Source organism: Delphinapterus leucas, unplaced genomic scaffold (assembly GCF_059928025.1).
Source record: "Delphinapterus leucas isolate spDelLeu-1000000601 "Yukka" unplaced genomic scaffold, BTC_Dleu_Yukka2 spDelLeu_asBTCV2_sq31, whole genome shotgun sequence".
In the NCBI taxonomy this organism is placed as follows: domain Eukaryota; kingdom Metazoa; phylum Chordata; class Mammalia; order Artiodactyla; family Monodontidae; genus Delphinapterus; species Delphinapterus leucas.
In genome coordinates this window covers 13,089,507-13,116,931 of record NW_028322240.1, presented here as the reverse complement: position 1 = coordinate 13,116,931, position 27,425 = coordinate 13,089,507, and the positions used below count along the sequence as shown (strand labels likewise).

General features: G+C 39.8%; 1 protein-coding gene across 3 annotated transcripts in view; it reads right to left on the bottom strand.

Moving 5' to 3' along the window:
* LOC149743980 (transcription factor COE1-like) overlaps positions 1-27,425 on the bottom strand; it is a 389,524-nt gene that overhangs the window by 344,425 nt on the left and 17,674 nt on the right. For all 3 annotated transcript variants that reach the window (XM_089905903.1, XM_089905904.1, XM_089905905.1), the window contains exon 6: positions 19,695-19,763. In XM_089905903.1, coding sequence (XP_089762029.1) covers positions 19,695-19,763 — 69 coding nt within the window. The remainder of the gene's footprint in view (positions 1-19,694; positions 19,764-27,425) is intronic.

The following is a 27,425-nucleotide window of genomic DNA, read 5'->3' as shown; positions in this document are numbered from 1 at the left end:
AACCTTTCTTGACAACTCCATTCAATGATACTCAATTATGAATTGCATGGCAAAAATAAACTCTTTAAAAATCTGAAAGCAAGGACCCATTGTATCTTTGCTCCTCGGGGCCCTTTGAAAGCTGAGGTTAAATTATAATCAGATGGCAAAGGATAAGGACCTCACCTCGGGGCACTTCCTTGGGATAAATGACCGGTTCTTGTCCATGCTGGAAGGGATTGTTGGCCCAAAGCACCATGGGGCCAGTGACCCCTTGCTGGTCATTAATCGTTACTGAATTCCCTGGAACCAAGGTCATTATTGTTAATATAAACTTAAATAAAAATTCCAGAGGCATATGGATTTCTTTTAATAGTCTTATTTCTTTTGGTTTTTATAGGGCATTACTATAGAATTAATATTCTATACTTTAGCTCTGTAGTTGGTTTAACAATTGATCTTGCTTAAAGTAAAGGTTTATTAGACATAAAATAAGAAATGAAGGAAAGCAAACAAAAAACAGGAAAGCCTGAGAGGGCCTATTCTGTACCTGGAATTCTCAGGAAGTCATTATCCATGGGACTCACAAGTTTGTTTCCTTGAGGTTCTGTCAAAATATTGCAATGTTTCTATGAAAGGATTCAAGAATTTCACATTTAAAAATAGCTATAGATATATGGAATCTTGTTTCTATCCTGAACAAAGTTTGTTTCTCAGTCTCTTAGCTCTGCACATAATGACCCCAAAAAAGTTGTTTTTGACATTTTGTGAGATTCTGATTTCTTTAAGCTTAAGGGATATCCACTGTATTCTCATATACAAACACAGGATACTGGCAGAGCATATAATTTCATAGCTTCATTCTAAAGATACTCAGAGTTATTTGGCCTTAAAGGACATTATCCTCCCCAAAAGTACATATATGCTGACAATGAACAATTATTGCATGAGCATGTGCTATGTGCAACTCATCATATATCTTCATACATATACCAACATTTAGTCGGCTTCACCTGGAAGCCGAGTCTAAACCAGAAGAATCCGGTTAGACCGCTCTGGGATGTCCTATAGGCAGCTTCTGCTGGTTACTATCTCACGTAGATGAAAGTGTCTGTCCACGTGCCTCACATTTTACAAGCCCACAGCTTTCATTTTACTAGATCCCTTCCCCATCTTGCCCAAGTTACGCTACCAATAAATTTAAATATACCAACTCAATTAGGCTTGTAAGGTACATCATCTAAAGACCTCACCCCAAAGCCGCCTGCCTTAATATAAATCTTAGCAATAGATGTGGGCTGTGCTTACTGCCTTACCTTCTTATCACCTAGCTGATACCTGGACCAAGGTAATAAAGGAGGAATAAAAGTTGGTTGAGAACATTGCTGGTTGTTTAATTCTGAGGTTGCTATTTGTAGTATAGTAAGTGATGCCCAAGCAAATGTTTAATAATAGGCTACTGTTCAATGTTACATATAAGAAGTGACCAGAGTTATAGGAGTATAGAGGATTAGAACCATTGAGAGGGAAGGAATCTTAAAGATCCTAAGTGTCCGATTCTCTCATTCTATAAATGGGAAAACTGAAACCCAGAGAAGTTAAGAGACTTGCTGAGGCTCACATACCTAAAAAACAGCAGAGGCAGTATTAAAAACCAGGTCTCTTCTGTCCTGGTTCAGCATTCTATACCAGGTTGCTTCTCATTTTCATCATAAATGAAAAATCCAACTTCAGCATGAGCGAGTTAACTTACCAGGCCTATAATAGAACCAAAGCATGCTGGCTCATAACAGAAGGACATTCTTGAATTTGGGTATCTTGAAGATCAAAAATTAGCACAGTAGGGCATTAACCTACACTGAATCTGATGTATAATGAATTACTTCAAATCTTACACTGGGAGTGGGGCAGGGGGCCAGGTGGTGGCAGGAGAAAGATGAATGATTCAATGGAACTGGTGGTGATCTGGAAAAGAGAAAGGGATTCTACACTGAATGCAATGTCTCTAATAAGTGAGTGCCCCGTAAGTGTCACATGGTACCTCTAGGGCAGTCCCCACTCAGGGAAAGGGGCTACAATTTATGTCAGACAGTAGATGCTTCATGAACATTTAGTGAATAAATTAACATGCTGGTTCGTTTTTCCTATTTGAGGTCAACGAAATCAATGGGTGTTTGTCCTCATCACCTCTGTGAATGAAAACAAGAATACATTCCATAGTGAAACAATTTTTAATAGGTTTAGCAGGAATACTATTTCTGGGTTCCAACGTCCAAATATTTGGGAGCAAATCCAGCTTTTTTGTTTATGATAATTTGGGAACAAGAAAAGAAGATATATCGTTTTTCATCTTTTTTAAACTAGGGCATGGACCCTAAATAACCAGATAGTGGATGCAGGAAAGAAAGACATAGCTCTTGGCTACATGCAGTCACAGAGCTGAACCAAGACAGAAAACCTAAAATGCTTCCAAATCAGCCCAATCATTTATGCAGGCCAGATAGGCGTAGAATTCAGAGGCTGAGCTATTTTTTGCTTCCTCCTTTCCCCCATATCTTGAAGAAGTACAAAAGCTGCTGATTACCCACCCCTCACCCCCAGCTTACCAGGTGAATCCCCCTTTGCCTTTTGGAATTACTCTCTGGCAGCTCAGCTTCAGACTATGTCAGGGGCTACTTGTCTCTCTCAGTATCACATCCCAGACTTCTGCCCCTCCTTGGCAGTTCAAAAGGTGTGACAAACCTGCTCATGCAACACTCTACACAAAGGGAGTTTTGAGCAGGGAGAAGTTCAATGTCCTTTTTTTTCCCCTTTCACTATGATTTCTTCCGAATTATATTCTATAACAATGCATTTCCTTTATTATTATTTCTGGAAAGGACAGTTTATTAAATTTGTTTAGGTTTAAATATAAGATAATTTTTAAATTAGGACTTACTTTGAAAATTGCCAAGTTCTATATTTATGTATGTCAGTACCTTCCAGACAAAGATAATAGAGACAACTGCTCACGATGAGACAGCTAGAATAGAAAGAACTTTTCTAAAATTCCTGCTGAAAGATGACTATTGATGAAATATAAACAGAAAATGCTATTTTTGCATAGTGTTATGACATAGCGTGAACAAGCACAGTTGCAAATGAATGAAATATGTGAGTTTTTTAAAAATAAATAATATAATATGATGGGATATTCTGTGCTTCCTCCTTCCCATGACTGTTATAATTTCTTAGAAACAATTTAACACGTGCTTCTTGTATGTGTGGTGCGTCACGCTGGGCCTTGTTGGAGATACCGAGCTCACAGGTTTCCTTGGACCCAAATCCAGAAAATACAACTTATAGACTTCCCTGAGGCTGATCTCCCACAAGGTAAAATGGAGAGCAGAGCAGGACCCAGATGGCCCAGGGTAGTAGCAGAAAAGCCACTGGAATCAGAGCCAGGGACTTGGCTTAAGGTCCTGGCTCTGAGGCTAATTAGATCTCTGGGCAATGTTACTGAGCTTCTCTTGCCCCCAGCTTTCTCATCTGTAAAATGAAGGGACTGGACTGTAATCTCTGAGAGTTCATTCAGCTCAGATAGAAACCTCGTCTCTTCCTACAACAACCTGGATTCCTCAGAAGACCTGCCCTTGAGACCTGGGTAGCTTATTGATTAACTTGATGAAGCTAAACTATTCATTCTCCATCTCCAGGAAATGGGTACAAAACCCCCTGCTTATCTCACAGGGTTGCCATGGGAACTAAAATGCTGTAGGCCAAAGAGTAGGAACGTAAACTGAAAACAGCCAAACCCATGTAAAATTTTTCTTTCATTCCCTCAGAGAGGTAAATGAGTGATAGAATTAAAGTGTTAGCCTTCCCAAAGTTATATATGTCTTAGTAAAGACCAAAAGCTCTTAGCTAAAAGGATGAGGCTCTAACAGTAGAATTCCCAGCATCAGCCAGAGTTGGGTCGGAAAACCTTGCCTGCCATCTTAAGAGCTCTGCAAATATTCCTTATTGTTTTTAAACCCGGCTGTTTAATCAAACCTCAAGGAGACATTTCTGGTGGAGCTCACAGACTTGCCCAAACTACAAAGGATATCTAAATGGGGCAGGGGAAAGGGAAGGGAGTCAGTAACTACATGTTTGCTAATGAATAAAGATCCTGCATTTCATTGCTGCAAATTCTCATGTTATTTTAGGCCCATCAGCAGAACATAAAGCAAGCTTAATACACCATAGGATGCAAAAAATTCATAGTGGTGGCGCACAACATGTCCCCAACTGAAGGGGACCCTTGGGAAACAGTCTACCCATGGCCCTTCTTGAAACCAGACAGGTGAAGCTGTCTACTAGAAAACCGAGATTTCTTTTCACTTTTCCACAAATTACAAAGTTGTTTGTGGGAGTCCCCGGAATCATTTATAACTGAGAGAACAAGAGAAACCACCTTCAAACTCCAGTTTCAATAGACCTGAAATCCTCCTGGAACCCAAAGCATCTACACCATTTGGCATCCCCGGAGAATACCAGCAAGAGATAAAACTAATCCAACCCAGTGGATTCGTGAAGGGCCACTGTAGAGCTTGGGCTAATTTCTTAGTAACACTCGGCCCCTGTCACAAATTTTCCTTCTCTGCCATTTCCGTGTACCTTAGAATTTGATTTCATAGTTCATACCCCGTTTTAAATTCCCACCTCTAAGGGAGCCTATAAGGAATACTGCCATGTTTGTGTCAAGGACCTTACAAACAGTTACAGGGAAAGGGCTGAGGTAAAGTTTCTTCTTCCCAGACTGGCGGGGCTGCATACCTGGCTTATATGACCTCCAAATCCCCAATGGACACTCAAAGAACACGGCCACTCTGACCACAGTAGTCGCCATTTCAGTCAGCCCCCCTCAAACAACTTACGTCTAATTTCTACAATATCTAGGTGGCAAATGAAGCCCAGTGGGTACTTGTAGATACAAACAAAAGCTTGCTAAAACTACCGTGTCTGGGAAACTGAGACATTCCCAGGCAATCTACTCTGAGCAGCAGACAGAAATAAAAAGACTTGGGAAAAGGAGAAACAGACATGAAATGTAACACAGTTTCCTGAAATTCAGTATACCAGACTTCCATGACATGTCAAGGAATCAGAGCTAATTCCACCCTGATTATCTGGGTTATGTCATTATTAATGTTGCAGGAACATTTTTAAGCCACTGTCTATCAGCAATTTGATGAAAGAAAAAACTAACACCTCACAAGAAATGTTGAGAACTCCGTGATCTGAAAGAAACTACTATTAGTAAACTAAACAGAACTCTAAATAAAGAAAATTACTGCTGTTAAGACGTACTGTTCTGAGAATGATCAGGAAGAGTACCGAAACACTAACACTACTGTATATAAGAAATTATTCAAGCATGCATTTGAGTAATTCTGCATTTTAATTTAACCCTTTGAAACATTAATCAAACCATGGCTAATTATAGGAATTAAGGAATTAAACGATGGAATCTTCTAAAAGATATTATTTAAAAGGCAGTTTATACAATTACTTGTATAGATGTTTGCTTTAAAGAGGAAAACAGTTCTACTGTAATGAAAAGGGTCTTAGAAAATTAAATTAACAAGGGGGGACCAGGCTGATATGAAACTAAATTAGCATCAAATGCAAATTACAGGGTACTTAATGGTAGAAACAGGTGCAGAGAAGAACCCTAAATGAGATAAATGAATAAAACATCCCTCTCCACAAATGTGGAAGCTGACACAAAGTCAATGATATGAATAATTCAGCAGCCTCCACACTGCTGTTGAGGTCAGCCTGCCCTGACCTTTGAAACAGGAAGTAAAATTCAGTTCAAATTTGAGTGACTGGAAATATAACAGTTATTTGTTTTTTATATTAAAAAACCCACAGAATTTTTAAGAAATACAGATAGAGGAAATATACAATAGAATTACAGTTTGAACTAAGGGGATATTACATAATCAAAGTAGTTGGTAAACAAAGAAATAAAAAAATCATTAGGTAAGATTTCCACAAACTATGTTTCAATATGGAAATCCTAAAAATAAAACAAGTAAAAGCATATATATCAGTGTTCAGCTTACAGATCAAACTCCCTGTGAGAATAAATTTCTAAATTTTTGTCCTTTTTTCACATTATTTTATTGTGTTAATGTCAAGGTAAAAATTTTTTAAAGCATGTTATAATTTTTTTAAGTAGCCATATATTTTTATTAATAATGCAAAGTAATCTCTCACTTTTGTAAGACAAAATTTGGTTAAACTAGATTTTTAAAAATCTTTATGAAGCTGCTCTTTTTTTTTTAATCATTCAAACCCTGATTTAATAATTGTTGCAGCCCCAATTTTAGGTTATCTTATAAAAATGCAACCCAGGTTCAAAAACAAATCATTCCCATAAGTGAATATCTACTGTGGTTTTACGTGTCTTTTATGCTTTTTTTCCCCTTCTTTGTATGCTTCAAAAGTATTTTGTACAGTTAACTGTGAAAGTACCTTCCTTATTTCAGATCGAATCTGGTGCTGCGAGAGATTAACATGGTATGACAACAAACCAATTTCTACAAGCTAGAAAGACAGCAAAATATATAATGGTATATCACCCTCATCGTTATTTTACAGGATGGCATAAAAGATGTTTGATAATAGCGGTTATCTCTGCCCTCCAATTGGTTCTATTAATGGGACCCACAACTTGGCTATCTACCTTTCATCTATCTACTGTGCTTGTCAAGTGAAAGATTATGTTGAAAGAGGAGCTTAATTTTATTTTCTAGATTTAGAGAGGGTTAAAGTTACACACACACACACACACACACACATGCACGCACACACACAGCATCTATGAGAAGTGGTAAACTAGTATACAGTATAATTACCATAGGAGGAAGTTTGAGATGTGCTCCTTCTAAATCCAAGTGTTCGTTCGGCAGAAGCAAATTAAAGACATGGGGTGTGTTTTTTTAAAAATTATTATTATTATTATCTTATTGGCTAAATCACTCCTCGGTCGACATTTAATAAAGGGTGATACACCAAACACTGCTGATTTGGGGCTTGGCGTAATGACCGACCTGAGTGAAGGTTTGTGTACAAAGTGGCTCCCCATTAAATAGGGCTCTGTGGAAGCAGCTGGTTCTCATTTTGAAACAACCGGTTTCTCTATCCCCAAGTGCTAAAGAAAATAATCCCTGCCATCTATGACTACACACTTTCACAGAGGCAGCAATGAGAATTTGATTGTGGAGATAATTAAAGTCATTCCTGGAACTTCCAAGAAAAAAAAAAAAAAGGAGGAAAGAGGTGGGATTGAAAGAAAGAATAGTCAATGACAGTGTTTAAAATTAAACTATGACAAATCATCTGGAGTGGAGAAGGAGGAGGAGGGATCCCCGCCCTTCACGGAATCCGGTGGAAGCAGCTCTCTTTTCTCTCCATGCTGCAGCTCCAAGGGGAGGCTGAGATGCCATTAGTCAGGGCCACAGCCCCCAGTGTCCGGCTTGGACACCGAAGAATCGAAACACAGCCGGAGAAACTCCTTGTCAATGATGGCATATCACGATGAGATTTTTTTTTTTTTTTTAAGTTTCAATCTTAAATAAAATAGTCGGGGAGGAATCCATCTGGATTCTAGAACAAATAGTCATTCCGGCTGATCTGAAACATTGACATTATTTCAACATTAAGAGAAAACAAAAAAGATATCAGCCCTTTGAAGAGCTTATTTTTTGTGTTTTGTTTTAATACTGTGCTGCTCTGTAAGAACCCATGCTCCGACAGTCTGATAGCCTGAATGACACTCGACTGAAGCTACGTTCCCCGAACGCCTACAGATTTCATGGGCTTGAGGAAAACTAAAATATGTGTAATCTATCTGTCTGCACTATCTGCCTTTAACAGGAAGAAGAGAGGGGCTCAATAAGGACAATCCGGGGCCTCCCAATTAACCTGATTAGTTCAGCACATTGCTCTCATGAATGACACCTTATCTTGAAAATAAGGGAGAACTTCCTTCCTCAAGAATGCGCAGGAGCCCCCAAAGCCACAAAGATGCAGCCTATCAAACAGTGAATGGCCTCTGCTTCTTCCCCCTCTTCCCAGCTCGCACACAGGTCAGGGAGACCAGCAGACACAGCGCCTGATTGGATTTTGTGTCCTAAGGACAGGAGGCAAGCTCCCATCTGCCCAGGTGGCCTTGGAGAAGGCTGGGAAAAGGGATGCCCTGTGGGCAACTTCAAGCCCCTTCTTTCAGAGTCAACCAGGCACATGATGGGATTGAGGGGGGGGACGGGGGGAGGGGCCGTTGGAGGGAGGGGGGAGATTCATTAACCCTTCAATCACCAGAGTAGCACATCAATATTATACCTGCCTGAAAGAAAAAACAGTGAACTCTTAAGTCTTCTAACGTCATATAAAACAAAGGCACTGCTGAAACATATGTTACCTAACACTAATTTCACATTTGATATAATAATGGGAGATTACCAAGTTGCTATACATAAATAAAGCTTTCCCCCCAAACTCTCTGAAATCTGCTTGCTTGCAAAGGATACTGTGTATGTGTGTGTGTGTGCGCGCGTGTGTGTTAAATTCACATTATCGTGTGTAACAGACATACTAGTTAACAGAATATATTCTTGAAAATGTGCTTTGTGAGAATGTCAACAGCAGGGTTTTTCACTTGTCTGCTCTGTGATTTACTTGATCAGTTAAAACAGGCAATGAGAGGATTTGCATGGTAATCGTGTGAAGATTAACATTTTTAAATGTAACAAATTTAATATTTTATCTTACATTTTCTGTTTCTCATCATTCTTTAATGGCAGTGCCTTTTCACTTTATTGTGTAGTTATAACAAGCCTGTCTTTAGGCAGAGAGATGAGATCACCAGATTCAACAACTCCATTTCTAATTCCATTCTTTCATTTCACAAAAACATACTCTAAGCACCTGCTACACAGCAGTGAGGCAAATGTGCTTGGGGTACAGCAGCAACCAATACACGCAAACCACTGCCCGCTGGGGTTTACAGTCTACCTCCTAAAGAGTTTATCAGCCTCAGCAATACCAGAGGGAACTCAAATCAGAATTTCATAGCTGGAAAGCATCTTAGAGATCTTTTCATTCCAGCCCATTTTTAAAAAAATAACAGCCACCTTCTATTGAATGTGATTTATGTGCCAGGCATTGTGCTAAGTGCTCTCCATGCATTATCTACTTATTCCTCACCACAACCCTATAAAGTAGGAACTACTACTCCTATCCTGGTCTTACGGATGAAGAAACTGGTGCTTAAAGAAGTGAGGTGATCTGACCGCAGCCCGAAGTTATCACTGGCAGAGCAGTCTGATTTGATCCCAGGCAGTCTGACTCCACAGCCTGTGGTCTTAACCAATGTGTAGACTGCCTCAGAGGAGTGCAATAAAACCACGGAGTTTGCCCAAGTTCAATACCACTGAGTAAGAGCTAACAGGCAACTTTGAACCCAGGGATATTTTTCCTCTGCACCATGATCTGTATCTATCTGAAATAACATTCTCCTATTTTATTTTAAAAAATCAATATATCTTTTCTACACTTACTATTCCAATTTTCTTTTTTTCAACTCTGAGGCACTAAAAGCTCCATGAGGGCAGGAACCATGTGTGTCTTATTCACTGTTTTATCCCCAACCCTGAAGACAGTGCATGGCATATAGTAGACGCTAAATTAATATTTGTGGAAAGAAAAAAAAATGAGTAACTCCTCACCAAGAGGACTGAGTCACCATGATAAACTTCAGCAAGGTAATTTTGCTTATTAGAAAGTACCATGGCAATCATCACATTAAGAATAACAATCCACATGGAATATATTATATTCAGATTGCAAGAGCTGCCTGATTTCAAGCACCTAATATATGCCGAACTCTGTGCTAGGTATTTTAACCCACACAATTCTTCAAAATTGAGATGATTTTCCCATTTCAAAGATGAAAAAAATTGAACCCCATGTAGCTCAGGTATTGGGAATTAATGATGGAGGAATTTGATTTTCTGCCAATGGACTCCAAATTCTAGGCCTTTTCCATTATACTCTGCCTTTTTCCAGTTTTCTCTTTGGATTAGTGCCTGTTTTCTCCCCTAGTGAAACACACAATGGTTTACTCATCAAATTAAATGAGGACACAAGAACTCAAATATTGCTCTAGCAATGAGTACAACAATTTATGTTATATTATTACTATTATTTTTAATCCCAGAAGTTAAGTGCCAGATATACTAGAAAACTGTTTAGGTAAAAAGGTTTAGATTAATTCATGGAAAGGATGAAATGTGGATTCCAAGAAAAATAAATGAGGCTACATGAGATACTGAAAACAGTATTTTATTTCAGCTGCGCAATTGAAAAGGAAAAAGATCAGGCTGAGAGCTAGGACACCGATATTCTAATCACTTGCTTTGTCACTAATAGAGTTCCTTCAGCTGTGTGCCTCAGTTTACATATATGTAAAATGGAGTTAATTTGTGCCCTAACATTTTTGTGAAGAGAACTCTCTGAAATACTACACCCTAAAGGCCACCAATAACTTTGCAAGTTCCATTCGGATGTAAGTTACTATTAAATTCGCAATGGTCAGGCGTTTTGTTTCTTTTGTTTTAAGGTGCTCATAGGCCAGGATTCAGATGCTGGTCTTCAAGAAAACATGCAGTATGGCCAGAAGAGGACATTCCCACTCCTATAACCACAGAAAGAAGTACTCAATTTTTTGAAAGATATTCTGAGATGTACGCCATACACCTGAGATTAGAATGTAGCTTTAAGAAAAAAAGACCGTGTAGCGAAACACAAGTTTTCAACATTATAATAGCTTCAAAGATAACTCTTAACCAACTTTCTTTTCTAAAAAACTTCCTAATAAATAAAAGAGACATCTCATTTTTCATCTTTGTTTTTGTCTTTGTAACGTGTGTGTGTGTGTCTGTGTGTGTGTGTGTGTGTGTCTGTGTGTGTACATGTGAGAGGAACCAAACCTGACACAGGTCCACGGTTCTTCAAACTAACTTTTCCTTTTGTGAGGGGACTTCAACCAATAGTGCATCCAAGACTATCAGAAATGATGCCTTAAGATACTACTAACAGATCAGAATACTAATGAATGGAAAGCATATTCAAAATAGGGGGAAGTTATTGTTCTATTGAACAATGATAAATAAATTGCAAGTAGCATGATAGTCTGACCTTTCGACAGAAAAAAAAAAAAAAAAGAAAAAGCTTTAGTCAAATCATGGTTGCTTTAGGAAGGTGGAGGGCAAACAACCTCTGACTATTAGCCAAGTTTTCTGCCTGCACTCTGCTGCCTCAGTCTCACCTCCAGCCTGTGTAGAAGGCACCGTCCAGCGCAGGCAACGCTTAGGGCACAGCAGGGAGCAAGGTCACACAGAAAAGCATCAGCTACCATCACGGAACAAGATATCCTGATCTTTCACTTTGATCATTTCCAATTCATTGATTAAAAAAGAAAAGAAAGGGCTTCCCTGGTGGCACAGTGGTTAAGCATCCTCCTGCCAACGCAGGGGACACAGGGTCGAGCCCTGGTCCGGGAAGATCCCGCATGCCATGGAGCAACTAAGCCCGTGCGCCACAACTACTGAGCCTGCGTTCTAGAGCCCGCGAGCCACAACTACTAAGCCTGCACGCCTAGAGTCCGTGCTCCGCAACAAGAGAAGCCACCGCAATGAGAAGCCCGCACACCGCAACAAAGAGTAGCCCCTGCTCTCAGCAATTAGAGAAAACCCGCGTGCAGCAGCGAAGGCCCAATGCAGCCAAAAATTAAATAAATGAATAAAATAAAAAGAAATAAAAAGAAAAGAAAAAGTTACTTCAACCTGGAAATGCCATGTCATGAGTGTTCATACCCTACAGAAGGGCTCTTCTGACCTACTCACCCACTGCCCCGCCAGACATAGATAGTATCAATATTTGGTCAATCAAGCAGCAAATGAGCAAAAAAAAAAGTTCTTGAGGGAGTCCTGATATTGATTAAAGGGGCATTTTTTTAAACCACCATAACGTTGACATGAACCAAAATTTGAGAATCTTGCCAAAACACTATACAATACGTATAGTGACCGTGTCCAGATTAAAAATGGACACGTGCAATGAGATTATTATTGTCTCTTTTTTCCCTCTCCTGGCATGGAAAGTGTTAAAGAAAACAATAAAAGGACAAGTTAAGTGTACAGGGTAGGATTTACTGGCATTTACTTTTAATCTATGGCCCTTCACTCTGTAGCTTATCGGGCCTCTGTCAGTCCTTTTTCCTCCTTTATATCTCATGAGGAGCCCCCCCCCCCATGCTGCTACTGAGAGACAGAGCCCAAGTGTCTATAAGCTTTTTGTCAGGTAAAAAGAGAAGAAAAAGGAAAGGAACAAGAGGAAAAGCAAAGCTAAGAGGCATCTATTAGATGTCACTAGGCTTTTGTATTCATGTCAATGATTCAGGATTAGAGTATTTGAAATAATCTTATTGAGAGGAATCAAAAGGCCCACCGAGTGAGAGGCTGCTCTGTAGCATATGGCAAAGGCACGAACAATATCTTATTAAAGATGTGTTGGCTAACACTATTACTTTATATTATATTACAAAACTATTGTGCCTCAAACAGTTAGCAGGATGGTATAGTTACCGAGTGCCATTTTAGAGGTTATTGTGTGGGATCAAGCTATATAATTTGTCAGCTTGTCTAGTTACATCTTTCCAAGTAGGGTTTGGAGGCAAGTTTGGACCTGGAACCAAGCACTTCACCTTCAAAAATAAAAATCCCCAAAGCACACTGAGGATCACTCTGTTCCCACTGAAAGTGGAATATACATTACATGGATGAAACACCAATGGCATTCTCTTCCCCAGAACCAGTTTCATTTAGTTTGCATCATTTACCATATGTGACCCCCTCTCCCCCCATGAAAAATATGCAGGGTTTTTTGGGGGCTTGATTCCCCTCCTCATGAAGAATACACACACACACACACACACACACACACACACACTCAGCTTCACACATTAGCAGGGTTAAGGCAATTAAAATTCTATTACAATAAGTACTGTAACGTTAAAACCTTCATTTACCTCTGGACAAAAGCTTGTAACTGGAGAAAGAGTTTGCGAGGGAGATTTATCTCCATCTACACACACCTTTAAAGGCAGCAAGCAACCAAAGACAAACCTGTACTGTTCACCATATTTCACTGATTGCAATTGGAGTATTTAGGTCACTTTTATATTGTCCAGGATGGTATACAATTACACGGTTTGTAAAGGGAGGGATGAGATGGTGGGAGGAGAGAGAAGGAAAAATTAATGGTCTATTTCAGATAATACCTGATGCAAATTAAAAAGACCAAAATGCCATCTCTTTATATGCATGGGCCTCTAAACAGAGTTTTTAAAATCTGGTCAATTTTTATTAAAGAGTTTGGTCAGGTGCCTGCAGTAAGGAAAAACAAGTAAAATTTATCAATGGAGAGTTGCATTTGGGGAGGGATTTGGGTTTTTTTCCCCATTCTAAGCAATTTATTTTAGAAAAGTAAAAGCATATTTAATATAATGATATATTCTCATCACAAACTGTGCAAAGTTGTTAGATCACACACAGAGGAGTTTGTACTGCTTTTCTGTATTTTTCCAGAACTGTTACAAAAACAAAGTTATGATGACATGGGATTTAAAACCCACACCGTGGGCTGACACCCAGGCCAGTTACACATATGCACTGCTGATTCTCTGAAGCTCCGTTAAATACATTTCTTGGAAGTTGCTGCCATTATTTCCTTTACAGGAAAACCACTGTTGTTCATTATACGGTGTCTGCAGTAGTATTATACCATGTAAAAATACTATGCATTATGATATATTGTCAGCATATTTGCAGTCCATTTGAATGTATTCTGGTTGTGTATTTGGGAAGAGCTGATAGCAAATGGAATATAGACTGCTATTAGCTGATTGTATTCGTTATGTTCTTTTTTTTTTTGTATTCATTATTGTCTTATCACGGTAGCAAACTACACACAAGTATACAGGCTCATCTCATATTCAGAACGGTATTATCTGATATGTGATAAAATTTAGAATGATAGTCTCTCACATAAGTCTCATCGCTAATAATCACATATGAATTCCCACTGAGGAAACAAATGTTTAAATACGGTAGGATTAATAAACAACCATAAATTCACACTCAGGGTCAGCGCTGCCTTTCCACTTTTGGAAAAACACAAACCTCTCAAACCAACCAAGAGGACAGCAATTATCCTGCCTGCGGCAATTTTAAAGGGTGAATTCCTCCTCCTTTTATTTTAATGGAGCATTCAAAGTTAGGAAATCAGGCAATATAAAAGTCATATCAGAAATCTGAGAAATGCATTCATACCTCTGGTTCCTTGAGCCCCAGATAGCTGTCTGTGCACCTTACAGAGTGATTATGTTTAGTGGTTGGTCCTTCTAAAAACTGATGAAGACCAAAATAATGAGTTGAAAGGTCAATGAAATAAAGCCATGAAACTCTGACTAAAAGCCTCATCTGCAACTTTAATAAAAGTATGTTTATGTTCATGTTAGTTGAGGACTTTTTTTACAGAAAATAAAGGAAAAACGTTTAGTGAATTTTTAGATTTAAGTTTGATTATAAAGGACAGGGAAATCATTTACTGTCGAGGGAACCTGATGCCTTCACCATTTTAGGATTGTAGATATAGGAATTAGAATATAGCCCACCCTGCTCAATGTTTAAAAAAAACCTCAATTATATTCTAATTGTAAAGTTTTACTATTGTTTTCCTATTATACAAATGAATATATATGTTACATAAACACATCAGGATCGATTTAATCAAGAACTTAGCTTGGTGATAAGACAACACTGCGCTTTTCTGAAAAGTCCTAGTACAGCATTTAAACCTCTTAGATGAAGAATGGATCTTAAATAAAATTGTTTCTCTGAACAACCCGGACGTAATTCAACAGGTAAAATGGCCATTCCAATATTTTCACTCCTGAACATTCTATTTCAGGCAACAATCGTAAAGAAAACACATTTAGTGTCACCTAGGTGAAAGTGATCGAGTTGTGAAAGATCTTTAGAAAATCCCAGAAAAAAACAAATATACACTCTTTTTTTCTTTTTAGGAGACCCTTGGGTAAGTGTGGCCTAAAGAGCTAATTCCGAACAGGCTAAATTCTTCATGTTACAAAACTCATGTATTTTTTTTAAAATGTTGCATGTCAGGGCTTACATCTCAAATGTAGATACAGAGATTCCTATAAATGGAAAAGAAAGACAAATCTGTTAAAGCTGCACTAAGCAAACCCAAAATCTTTACAAGGATATTAGTTGGCAGGCTTTAAAAATCCATGTTTTTAATATTGGCCGTGAGGGATCCAAAACTCTCCAGTTACTCAGGCCACATTATATCCCGAAAGGACTATGTCTAAATTCACACAAGACAGGAGAAGATAATTTGAGGAGGAATTTCATCCTTTATTATTTCTATCTATTAAAAGAAAACAGTCCACTTGTCAATTCTCATGATCCACAGCACAAAGAAATGAAGAATTGGGCTCTTATTTTCTCCCTTTATTTAGTGATCCAATTATTTCATCAATCACACTGATCTTAAATTGAAAAAAACAAACAAACAAACAAACAAGTATTGAGCCATCCCCTGTCCTGCCCTACTGGAAGTAAGTGACACAAATCTGGCCGGAAACTTTAGGGCTCTATGTGAAAGGAATCCTATAGCATACTTCGGAGAAAGAAATGTTTTTGTTAAGACCATCTGTATTCATCCATGTCATTGCTCAAAGGAAAATAAAGAGTTTTGTGAAGCAAATCTAGAACGCACAGTAATCCTAACTAACTAGATAAGGAATAACAGTATGCACACTTAATATATTCAGTTCAAGCATTTATAAATAAGTTTCCACATAGAAAATGGAAGTTTTTTTATGAATTCAGAAAAACTGGGTTCCCAATTCAGACTACCCTATGTGACTTTTGTCATTATCATCTTTTCTGATTCTTACAAAGTAAACCTAATTAAGAACCTCCCTCATTAGTCTTCCAGAAAAATTAGCCCAGCTTATGCTAATTACTCCTGCAAAATTTAATAAACTCGTTGAAATGGGAATAGCCTAATGAGGTTTTATTTATTGAACTAAGATAACTCCTATGAAAAAGGTTAGGACACAAGGATATCCAATGTTTTAATAAAACTACAATTTATTCAATTTCTAAACATGAATTTTATTGCAAACCTTTTAAATTCAAATATGAGTTGCTACGCGAATACGTTAAATCAATCTCCACCTTAATCCAATAACTGCAAGTCATTTTTTGCTTTTTACTTTAACAATAATTACCACACATAGCCCTTTACCTCAACGATAATGAAATTTGCTGTTATTAGTTCCTGGTCATCAGGTATTAAACATAACACATTTGACTTTTCCCATGTCTACACAGCCCAGATATCTAGATCATTGGGCACAGCCTGGATTTTTATAATTCTCAATCAAGCCATTTGGCATTAGGCAGAAATACAACCTGGCAGTCAACTCCAGATGCCCACTTTGTACATTTAGAGAAATTTTCCTCCAAACTCGTTTGAAGTGACTTGACAAATTGTCACAATCGTAAAAAGAGTTGGGGTCATATTTTTCTTACTTTGTCGCACGCTAATATAAAAGAAGAAAGTAGAAACACATTTTCTAAATCACAGTATATAAATGCTGATTTTGTTAATTTCACTTTTTTGATAGAGTATGCCGACCTGATGTCCCCAAATCACCGGCAGCAAAAAATACAGCCAAAATTTAACACAGAAATAGCTTACCCTGTACCATTGCCGTATGACCAGAAAGCCTCTTCTATCAATCCTATAAATAGTTTTCCTGAATAACCACTGCTAAAAGTCTTTTGACTGATAAAAATAGCACTGTTCTTCCAAAACCCGAAGGACAAGCAAAGGGAACTAAAAATTATTGGTGCCCAAAAGGTGACTGCGTGTTAAACCTATGCTAAATCCTAACACAAGGATTGCCTGTACCCTCAGCTCTATAATTGCACATCGTATGCATCTTGTAAAAACAGTTACTATTGCTACTGAATGCAGGCCCCATAACCTATTTTTACAAAATATGCAGGGATTCGCATCCATAAATCTGAAAGCAAATCAAACCCTAAGCACGTAACACAGATATTATGCAATCGGTAATACAGAATCAAATTGGAAAGTATGAAATTCAAACACGGTTGTCATCATTTTTTTTCCCTTTGCAGCAATTTTATGGAATTGAAAAATCTTTTCTATTTTGCCCTTCCCTGTGTAAGTTCTTTTCCTGTTGTTATTCTCTTCGCTTGTTGTTAAAAATGGAAGTTTCACATATCAGCACAGACAGGACTGGAGCTTTTAAAACCTTTGGCAGACTGAAGGACAAATAAATTCTGAAAACTCAGATGCAAATAAAAATAGCTAAATGGGTTTGTGCATATCAGCTGGCATCACTGCTTGAAAAGACGGTTCACGGGAGACAGTGGCAACAGCCAGCAAATAAACATATGTTGGGACTCATGCAGATACCCTGGGTTTCAGCCGTTTTTCAAGTATCCCTCTCTTAAGAGACCAAGATTGGCTAACACCGTTTTCTACTTTGTCAAACCAAAAAAGAAAAAATGAAAAGGATAAATGTCATGAGTAATATCTCTAAAGCCACCGACAGTATAAAGTGCATACTTATTTTGCCTAAATTGTTTGAACTACCCCAGCCAAGAAAAGGTTTTAAGTACCCTACTGGGACAGATGCAAGGCGGCAACAATAGAAGCCACACTAATGCAATCCAGGTAACACAATCCTGTTTCAAAAACACGGGCCGGGCTAATTACAGCGCTGCTGAGTCAAGTTTCTTATGCCATCGCAACCCACAGAAACAGGTCAAAATCAAATGTTATTCAAACCACAGTCATATCAACCTTCTATATCAGAGTCACGGCTTAAAACCAAACGAAGAACTTAAAAGCTTAACCCATTCAAAAGCAAAAAAAAAGTGTTTTCATTGCGGGTGGCAAAGTAAGGTTCTTATCATCTGAACCAAAAGAAACTGTGTGGCAGAACCGAATGTTGATAGTTTCAAAGTTTGGGGGAATATTTGGGCTGGTCCTTTGATCAGAACACTTTCTTTTTGATAGAAGAGTAAAATCTGCTTAAAATAACAAATGGCATTTTGAAGAGAGGTATTTAAGTGAAACAAACAACAAAGGTTATATTTATTTTTTATCTTATTCATTTGAAGATTTATCTGCCATTGCAGAAAAAAGAAATTACATAATGGCATGTCTGCTTTTGTAGATAAACATGCTATGCTAATTCTATAGGCAGCACACAACTTCATTACACACTAAACCGTTGATGTTTTTAACTTTGAATCAAAGATATTAATCCTCACTTATCAAGCAAAGATATATGTCTTTGGTGAGTATTAGTGAAAGATATTTAGGTAAAATATCTGATTGAAATGTAAGTTTTATAAAGCTACTTGGCAATCAAAATTGGGTTTAAGCCTGAAGAATCACGTAAGTCAAAATCAACAACCGATGTTTTGTCACAAATTACAGTAAAGCAAACACTTTTTCAGTCAACTGAAAAATGACAGAGCAAGCCTCCAAAAGGTAAAGAATTGGAAAGACAGATGGGTGGGCGGGGCAGGGGGAAGGTGTCAAAAATCATTATTACCAAACCCCAAAAGGGACTTTTGTTCAGCTGTTGATTTCCTCAATGAGGGATCAGTCAGTCTTACCTGCAACACTCTTCCAGCTAACGGAGGGTGCTAGCTCTTGTCCTAGCTGACAACTGACAGTATCTATAAACCTTCCAGGCCATTTAACTCCCAATGAGTAATGCTATGTAACAAATGGTTTACCATACATGTTTCCATACAATGAATTTCAATGATTAAAATATAAAACGAATATTTGGAATGCAACTTTGCATAATCTGTGCACACACTGACTCAAAATTGCGCCGAACAACTAAAACAGATTTATTGTTCTACAGTGATTTACTTGGTCATGTCAGATTAGTAATATGGATCTGTTTAAAAACACAATAATTAAGACAAGCAGGATAAATTAATCAACTACAAGGCAGCGTGAGCTACAATCAAACACGGGAAATTACTGTAGAAAATCTTGGTTCACAGATCTCTTTAAAACTGCTTTTATGCATAAATAAAACCTTAAAGTGTAGATGGATTGCGTCCAACAGAACTACTGTAGCTAAAAGTGATAATGATTCAAACATTTTTCAAATAAAAGTTAAATATTTATAAGCACCCAACCACATTTCATAAATCACAAACTATTATTATTTTATTTCTGAAGCTTCCTGGCACAGCGTGAGGATTGAGCCACAGAAAGGCAAGAAAGAAGAAAATATGCCTTTAGGAGCGTGAATCAGACACAAAACTGGAGCAATCCAAGAAAACAGGCCTCCAAAGAACATCCCATATGGCTTTCCCAGGAATCGCAATAGCTCGGCGCAGCTGAAGTCATGACCAACAGGCAAATTTCGGCCACATGCCTTCCTAACCCTCACCCATGAGCCACGCAAGACAGGTGTTTCATTATAATGAGGAAAAAGAACCGAGAGAAAGTAGAGCGGTCCCTACCTGTCAATTATCACTGGATCTGAGGGAGTCTCATTTCGGTTGCCACAGCTTTTCTTGTCACAACAGCGGCTATGGAGCAAAAGCAAGAGGATTTAGTACAACCATTACCATGTAAAATCATCATTTAGGCAGACAGAAGGTTCAAATTGCTGGGTTGCAAATGCTAGAATTACCACAAAGCCACACCTGGCAATCAACGGATCCCTGAGACAGAACGTTCTATTTGGGTCACCTATGGGTTAATGGCCAGGCTTAACCTCTCCCTGCACAAAGGAGGGAGGGAGAGGGACTCCCACAGAGTGAGGACTGACAGCCCTAAGATGGGGTCTTCCCATCACTGCCCGCAGGATTGGAAGAGTTCACTGTGAAATGCATTATTATTACATCTACCCAATGAGAATATTCAGGGTTGTGGGTGGCTTAAACACTCTTCCCTCAAGATCACACTAATTGTGTGGAACGCGTCAATAATGAGGTATGAGTGATTTCTCCCCCTCCAGTCATTTTGTATTAAATGGATTCCTTTTTCTTCTCCTTCCTCTTTTATGGGAGACGTTTCCTTCAACCACAACCTTCCCCAAATCCTAAAACTATAACTGTTTGCTTTTGAACCATGTTCAGAATGTAAGAATAAAAGTACAACACAATAATCGAGACAAAGAGGCAAGATAAAAGAAAATAGAGATCCACACATCCTCTGGCTTTTGTGCCCTGCTCTGGTCACTGTGCAAGTTTCCTGGAAGCATTTAGGACAGTTGCTCCAAAGCCTGGCAGAAGCCTGGCAATGGACGCTCTTTATTAGGTCAGAGAAAAGGCAGACGTGGGCAAGAAAAGCACCTACTATCAAAATCCCACCCCATGTGTGACCTTAAAGTTGACAGTTTTTTCTTAACCTGAGATGCTTCTAAAAAGTGAAAAATTAGGGTTTTTGAAAACTACCCATGGTCAATGGAAAACTATCCATCTGAGACTTGTTTGCAAATAAGAAATGGGTCCACTGGCCAGTCTATACCCAAGGGCACACTATAAAAGCACGTATTTGATCAGTCAAGGAGGTGAGGGAGTTATCCAAGCATTATACATTGCCTTGCACCACAAATAAAATATGCACTTTTCTCCCTCTCGCTTACACAAGCACGCACACACACACACAAACATACACACAGACTCATTCGACTTAGTGAATCATAGAGCCTAAATTTAGAGAGCTGCTAGAGAGAAACAAACACTGAACTTCATTTTCAGGACCCAGAAATATACGCCTGCACAGGGAGTCTTTCAGCAAAGTTAGGAAGTCTCTCTTCTGGCTGTAACTATATCTCTGAAAAGAGAATCAGCTTCCATATTTGGTGCTCATTCGATTTGCTTCTCGTATCTTCAGAAAACAACAGCAAGAATTGTATCTCCTTTGTCAAAGCCCCAGCTAAAAACCATGCCACTCCCTTAAGAGCCTTTCCTTTTCTGATTCAGAGGAAACTATTTCCTCCAGGCCTGAGTTCTGCTATACTAGTACTTTGGGGATAGAAAGCGCAAAGGATCCCAATACCTAAGATGAAGAAACAAGGGAATGAGGAGTACAGTCTTTGAAATGCATACAAAAAATAATAATAATTTACAAACTAAACTCTATCCTCCCTGAACTCTACTCCCCTGCACCTACATCTCAAGGGCTTTGCCAGAAGAGCACAGTGGTTAAGCACACCGACTCTGGAATCCGAGTGGCTTGTGGCAGCTGGAGCAAGTTATTCCACCTCCTGGAGTCTTAGTTTCCTCATGTGTAAAATGGGGCGATTGTGGTACCCACCTCTAAGTGTGAGGGCTCAGATCTCCAAAAGCAGCCCAGGGACAGAGCCCAGGCCTTTTCCCAGCGATAAAAGCAATGCATGGAAAAAAAAAAAAAAAGTAATGCATGGGAAGGCCTATTTCTCCTTTCTATTTTCCATTTGTTCCTTTCTTTTTCAAAACAGCAACTGGGCAAATCCCCATTGGTCAAACCCCTCACCATTGTCCTGCCTGGACTGAATGCCTTCCAGGGACTCTTCCAACCCACCTGATGATAATTTCAGACTAGAATCTACATCTCAAGACAATGTGATTCTCTCCCTCCTCACTGCCATGACCCTCATCTGAGTCACTTTCACTTTCTCGCTTTAACTCCTGCAGTGGCCTCCCACCTGGTCTCTCTGTGTCTACTCTTCACCCCCCCATGACAGCCACAGTGATCTTTTCAAAATGTCAATTGGACTGTGTCACTTCACCGCCCAAGACCTTTTAATGGCTTCCCACCACACTGAGAATACATCTATGGCCAGACCACCTCCCAGTCTCCTGTCACTCTCCTCCAACTTGCCACTGCAGCCTCACTGGCTAATTTCAATCTCTCTAATGGGCCACGCTCAGTCTGACCTCAGGCCCAGGTCCGGGCAGGCCTCCAGGCCTGCACTGCTCTTCATCCAAGCCCTGCCTGGTTAGCCAGCCTCTACCGCCTCTTTGGGCCTCAGCCTCTAGGCTTCTTCCTTCCTCAGAGAAGCTAGCCCTGACACTTGATAGGTTCCTCTGGTTTTTCCTTTCAGGGCATGAAACACAAAGCAAATTATATACTTACATATATATTTGCATTTTTTTTTTGTCACTGTCTCCTCTCACCCCCTCCCCTACTAACTCATATGCTTCATAAAGGAACACACTGTCAATTTTATTTACCTAATGAGTAGCATAAGGCCTGAGACAGAATAGAGAAGCTCAAATATTGGTTGGTGGATTGGACGACTTCATGAATGAATGTAATGTACTGGGGAAAATACAATCCAAGAAAATAGGAAGGTAGCAGATAGAGGAAGCCAAGCTGACCCCCTGAGCAGACACTGCTGAGGAAAGGAACGTTCACCTCCATCCCACCCCATACACCAGACCACCTCCCCAAGCAAGGGCCACACTGGGCCTCAGATATGCCCTGTGCCTTAAGCACTGTCTTCAACCCCTTAAAATAAAAATGCCCTGGAGTGCAGCCAGCTAAATCGAAGCACAGCCTAAGTGAGAACCACCCCTCTCTGCTGTGCCCCAAGGGACCCAGGGAAAAAAGCAGATGCGAAGAACAGAAGCGTATAGGACTAATAGAATAGGAATAAAATAGGAATAACGAAGAAAGGAAAACAGACTAAAGGGCTGGAGGTCATTTATCATTTATAAAACCCTATACAAAGTATGAAAAATAGCCCAACAGGTTTCCTGCTTTCCTGCCTCTCAAGTCATGTCACTGCATCACGTAGTCATCATCCCCAAAACGGGATTCTTGGGCTCTGCTCTGCGTCTGGAGTGGCAACAAAACAGTGTCTACAGTTTAAGCCCACTTTTAAAATATATTCATATACACATATACATATATGTGTGTGTACATATATACATGTAAATATGGAACTGTGTGCAGCATTAAAAAGAACGAAGGTGGGTTTGTACACACCATCACGGAAAGAAGTTTGTACACACCACCTACATCATATTATGTACACACCATCTACATCATATTATGACCTGAGAAAGCCAAGCTGCAGAATAGTATGTACGGTATAGTCCTACTTCTAGGAGAAAAAAAGGAAAGACTGAGAGAGAGGAAGGGAGTGAGGGAAAGAGACAAATAGTCTCACAAGCCAGTTCACACCCTCACTTCACTCAAATTTCTGCACAAAGTGACAGCCTGCAGAAGCCCTTCCCTGACTACCCCCAGAGCTCTCTAGCCCCTCATCCTGCTTCACTTTTCTTCCTAGCACTCATCACATTGTCATTTATATTTGTCTTCTTATTTATTGTCTGTCTTTGAGTACAAGGGTCTTAGACTGTTCTGTTCATCCCTGAGTCCCCAGCAACTAGAACAGAGTGCGGCACACAGTAGGCCCTCTGGAAGTATTTTTTGAATGAATGAATAGAAACTTCAAAGAAATAGCCTATAAGGAGTGGAATAAGTGGGGAAGTATAGAGGATATATATTTTATTTCTGTACTCCTGCAGTCTTCTGCTTTGTATTGCAATATTATTTTCCTATTAAAAGACTAAAAATCAACTGCAAATTGGGGAAGGAAGGTCTTCCTTTACGCTGAGCTGGCATCTAACCCCCTAAAGCTCCCTAGTTCTAACCCAGAGCCAAGCAGAGCAAGGACCTGTCTTCCTTCCCTGTGATGGTCTTTCTTGCCTTCTTGTCTTCTCTTTCCTCCCTTCTCCAAGCCGAACTGCTCCCTATGTCCCTCTACTGAACTCAGAAGGACTGAGAAAGGTGGGTACCAACCAGCACCATACACAAGGCAGGCATTAAGCAAGAAGGACAGAATGAAGGGAGAACAGATTCACTTGTGTTTAAGGCAGGAGAGGTCTCGGCCTGAAACAATACAGTACCTGGAACAACAGATGCAAAAGCACTTCAAGGGAAAAGTCACCAGGTTAACAGAAGAAATCACAGTGCCAATCATGTCCTCATTACTGTGTGACTGATGGATCTTCATCCCTTCAAATGCTGTTCTTTAGACTCCTACTGTGTTTGTCAGGCACTGCACCAGGCACAGACCTGGCATTTGCTTCCTAAAGCAGGAATCTGTCAGGGGGCTTGGAGTTTCCTCATTTGCTTTGTCACAGGGCAGGATTCCCACTACTTCACATCCCTTTGCAACCTGCAACCCAAGTGGCAGGAGAGCAATGTGGCCCATCACTGGAGTGGGGACCCCGCACCCCGTGTCCTACGTACACTGTGGACTCAAAACAGCAGCCCTTTCCCCAGCAAGATTGTGCATCCCTCGGACAAGCTAGTCCAGGGAAAAGCAAGCTTGTGAGTTTCTTCCTTAGCAGCATGACACAGGTGGCATCTCTCTAGTGCACTGACACATGACTTCATAAATCACGGCAAGAAACATATACTTGTTTCCTGGTCACGAGGCCTGCAGATCCTCATCTTAGGGACATGGAACTTCTTCCCATAAGTAGAGGCTCTCTCAAGTGGAGGAAAGCATCAGCTCCATCTCTAAGCCTTACAACAAAAAGCAAGATTATCTTACCCATTTAGCCAAAGTGGCTAGAGAATGAGATATATGAGTTATCTAAATAGTCTGATTAATAGTAATAAGCTCATTCTTTCCCTCAGTTAACCAACTTAAGTTTTTCCATTCTTTAAAAAAAGACACACTCCTTCTTTCCTCTTGAGTTGGTTTCTTCACTGTCCAGCTGTCCCCTTGCCAGAGTTGCCATCACTCCTTGCCACCTGAACCCCATAAAAGCTGGCTTCTGGGCCTCAGCGCCAACTTGATTGTCCTCTCTTGAAGTTCACCAGTGACTTTCTGGTGCTTTTCTCAGTATTCAACAAGTCTATCTGGATCTCCCTACACTTATTACATGGATGGCTCCCAGACTTTGAAACACCCTCCTTTTATTTCTATGCTCTGTATGCTCAAGGTTCTTTTTCCTAATTCTCGAACACACTAAATGAGACTGTTGCCCAAGGATGTATCCATGGCCTCTTCTCTTTCTATTCACCTATCCTTGTCAATCCCACGTAAGCCCATAGCTTTACTTTGCACCTTTGAGAAAAGACCTCAGAAGTTGGTTATCCTTCGCCCTGACTCTCTGCCCAGCTCCAGGCCAAAGGCCCACCATCTGTAGACCTCTCCCCAGAGAAATCCTGCCTGGACTGCCAACAAATGGACCAAAACACTCCTTCATGCACCCTCTAAAATCCGGGTCCTGTTTCACCTTCCTCCCAATCCCTGCAGCTAAAACCCACCTTTCTCTGAGCAGCTGTGGTCTTTGGCCTCACCTCTTATCCCTGTCTACCCTTTCTACACTGCTGTCTAGTTATCTGTTTTATGAGTCTCATTCTCCCAAGCTAACCTGTCAGCTCTCCTACTATAGGGGCCAGTCCTCTTTGGCTCTTCATTCCACCGTGCTTTGCACATAGTACGTGCTAAAAGAATGAATGAAAATATCCTTAACAGCACACCTAGAATGAACAAAGCATGTTAACATTTTAGTAGACACTTCCCTTCCTTTCAATATTCTCTTACCGTCTTTCCCTTTGAGCAACTCTGTGCCAGGTACTTAACTAGGCACTGCAGGTGTTGCTACTACTGCTCCCACTACTTCCACTGCTTCTATTAATATCAATACTAATACTACTGCTGCTACTATTAAGAATGACAATAGACATTCGGCACTTACTATGTGTCAGGTACCATGATAACCATTTATCGGGATTACAGCATTTAATCTTAACAACCACCCTATGAGAGAAGTAATAGTTTCTCCCCATTTCACACATGGGCAACTAAAGCAGAGAGGAAAACTGGGTAACTTCGTCTTCAAGGAGCTCTTAGTCCAGCAAAGAAAGACAGGCCTTGGACACACAATTACAATGTGCTGCATGCTATGAAGGAAAAGCGCAGGATATCACAGGAATGAATAATAAGGGGACCTCGCTCAGGCCAACAACCAGGGATGCGTAAGTGGGAATCTAAAGGAAAAAAATGAGAATACACCAGCCAAAGAGGAAGGAAGAACAAGCCATATCAAGGGACCAGGCTAGCCCTGGGAGCTCATGGTCCACAAGATGTTAGGCACGGACAGTGGGGGAAAAATGCCTTCCTAAATACAGCACCCATCCCCTGCAATTGTCCTGTTCACTGGAAAGGGAGAAAATCTGCTTTGCCCTGCCTGGGGGGCTGGGAACTGGACGCACCTACCAAGTAGAGTTCCTATTTTCCATTCACATTTTAAACACAGGATGTGGAGATGCATTTATAATCAAATGCTTTGTGGAATGAATCCTGCTTCTAAAAATCCTTCATGGGGCCATACTTTTTAAGAGCTTAATCACCAAGTATTAGCAAAATGTAATAATGATGATTGGTATAATAAATTCCAGTTTACCAAAAATGCAGAACCTCTCCCAGAATTCCATGGAAAGAGTTTTATGCCATCAAGTCAAAGGGGTTTTGTCTCAAAGAGAGACAATAACAATCCCATGGCAGTAAGTCCTTTAGACAGCTCATGCAATAGGGTTACCCTCTCAACAGAACAAAACTGATTTTTTTAAATTTGTAACCACCTAATACACAATTCCCTGGTGTTTATTTTTTTTCTTTTTTCTTTGATGACAACAAAACAGAATCATCCCAAGCCCTTTCCTGTCGATCTAAATTCTCTGTGTCTCCTTCACCCGTAGCTCCAACATACTATAAATATACCTCTTTTGTGACATAAATGCAAAGTTTTATTGTGCCGTTAGCCTTGATAGAAAGCACTGCAGAAAGTTGTTTAGAAATTAAATATCTAAAACAACCTATTTTAAAATCCAGGGCCCTCACTATTTCATGTCTGCAGTGAAGAAATTTCATCTTGGGGAGAGCAAGCTGTCTTTCACACCATATGGTTAATGGTGGTGCATAGCAATTAGCCAGGCTGATTAATGGTGAACAGACTCTAATTTTATGCTTATAATTGAGCCTGCATTTGCACCCCTGGTGCAAATTCAGCACATCCCAACTTCCACTTACAACAGGCAAGAAATCAAGAGAAATAGGATGGTGTGGAAAGTGAGAATTTTTTTCCTAAAGCCCCCTAAAGAGCATCAGATTTGCAATTTAAAAGACTGTTAGCCACACAATAGATGACAGGCTTGTGTAATAGGGTCATGGCGGCCTGGTAAACAAACAGTACCCCTTACACATCTATAGGCAGCCAGGAAAACCATCATCT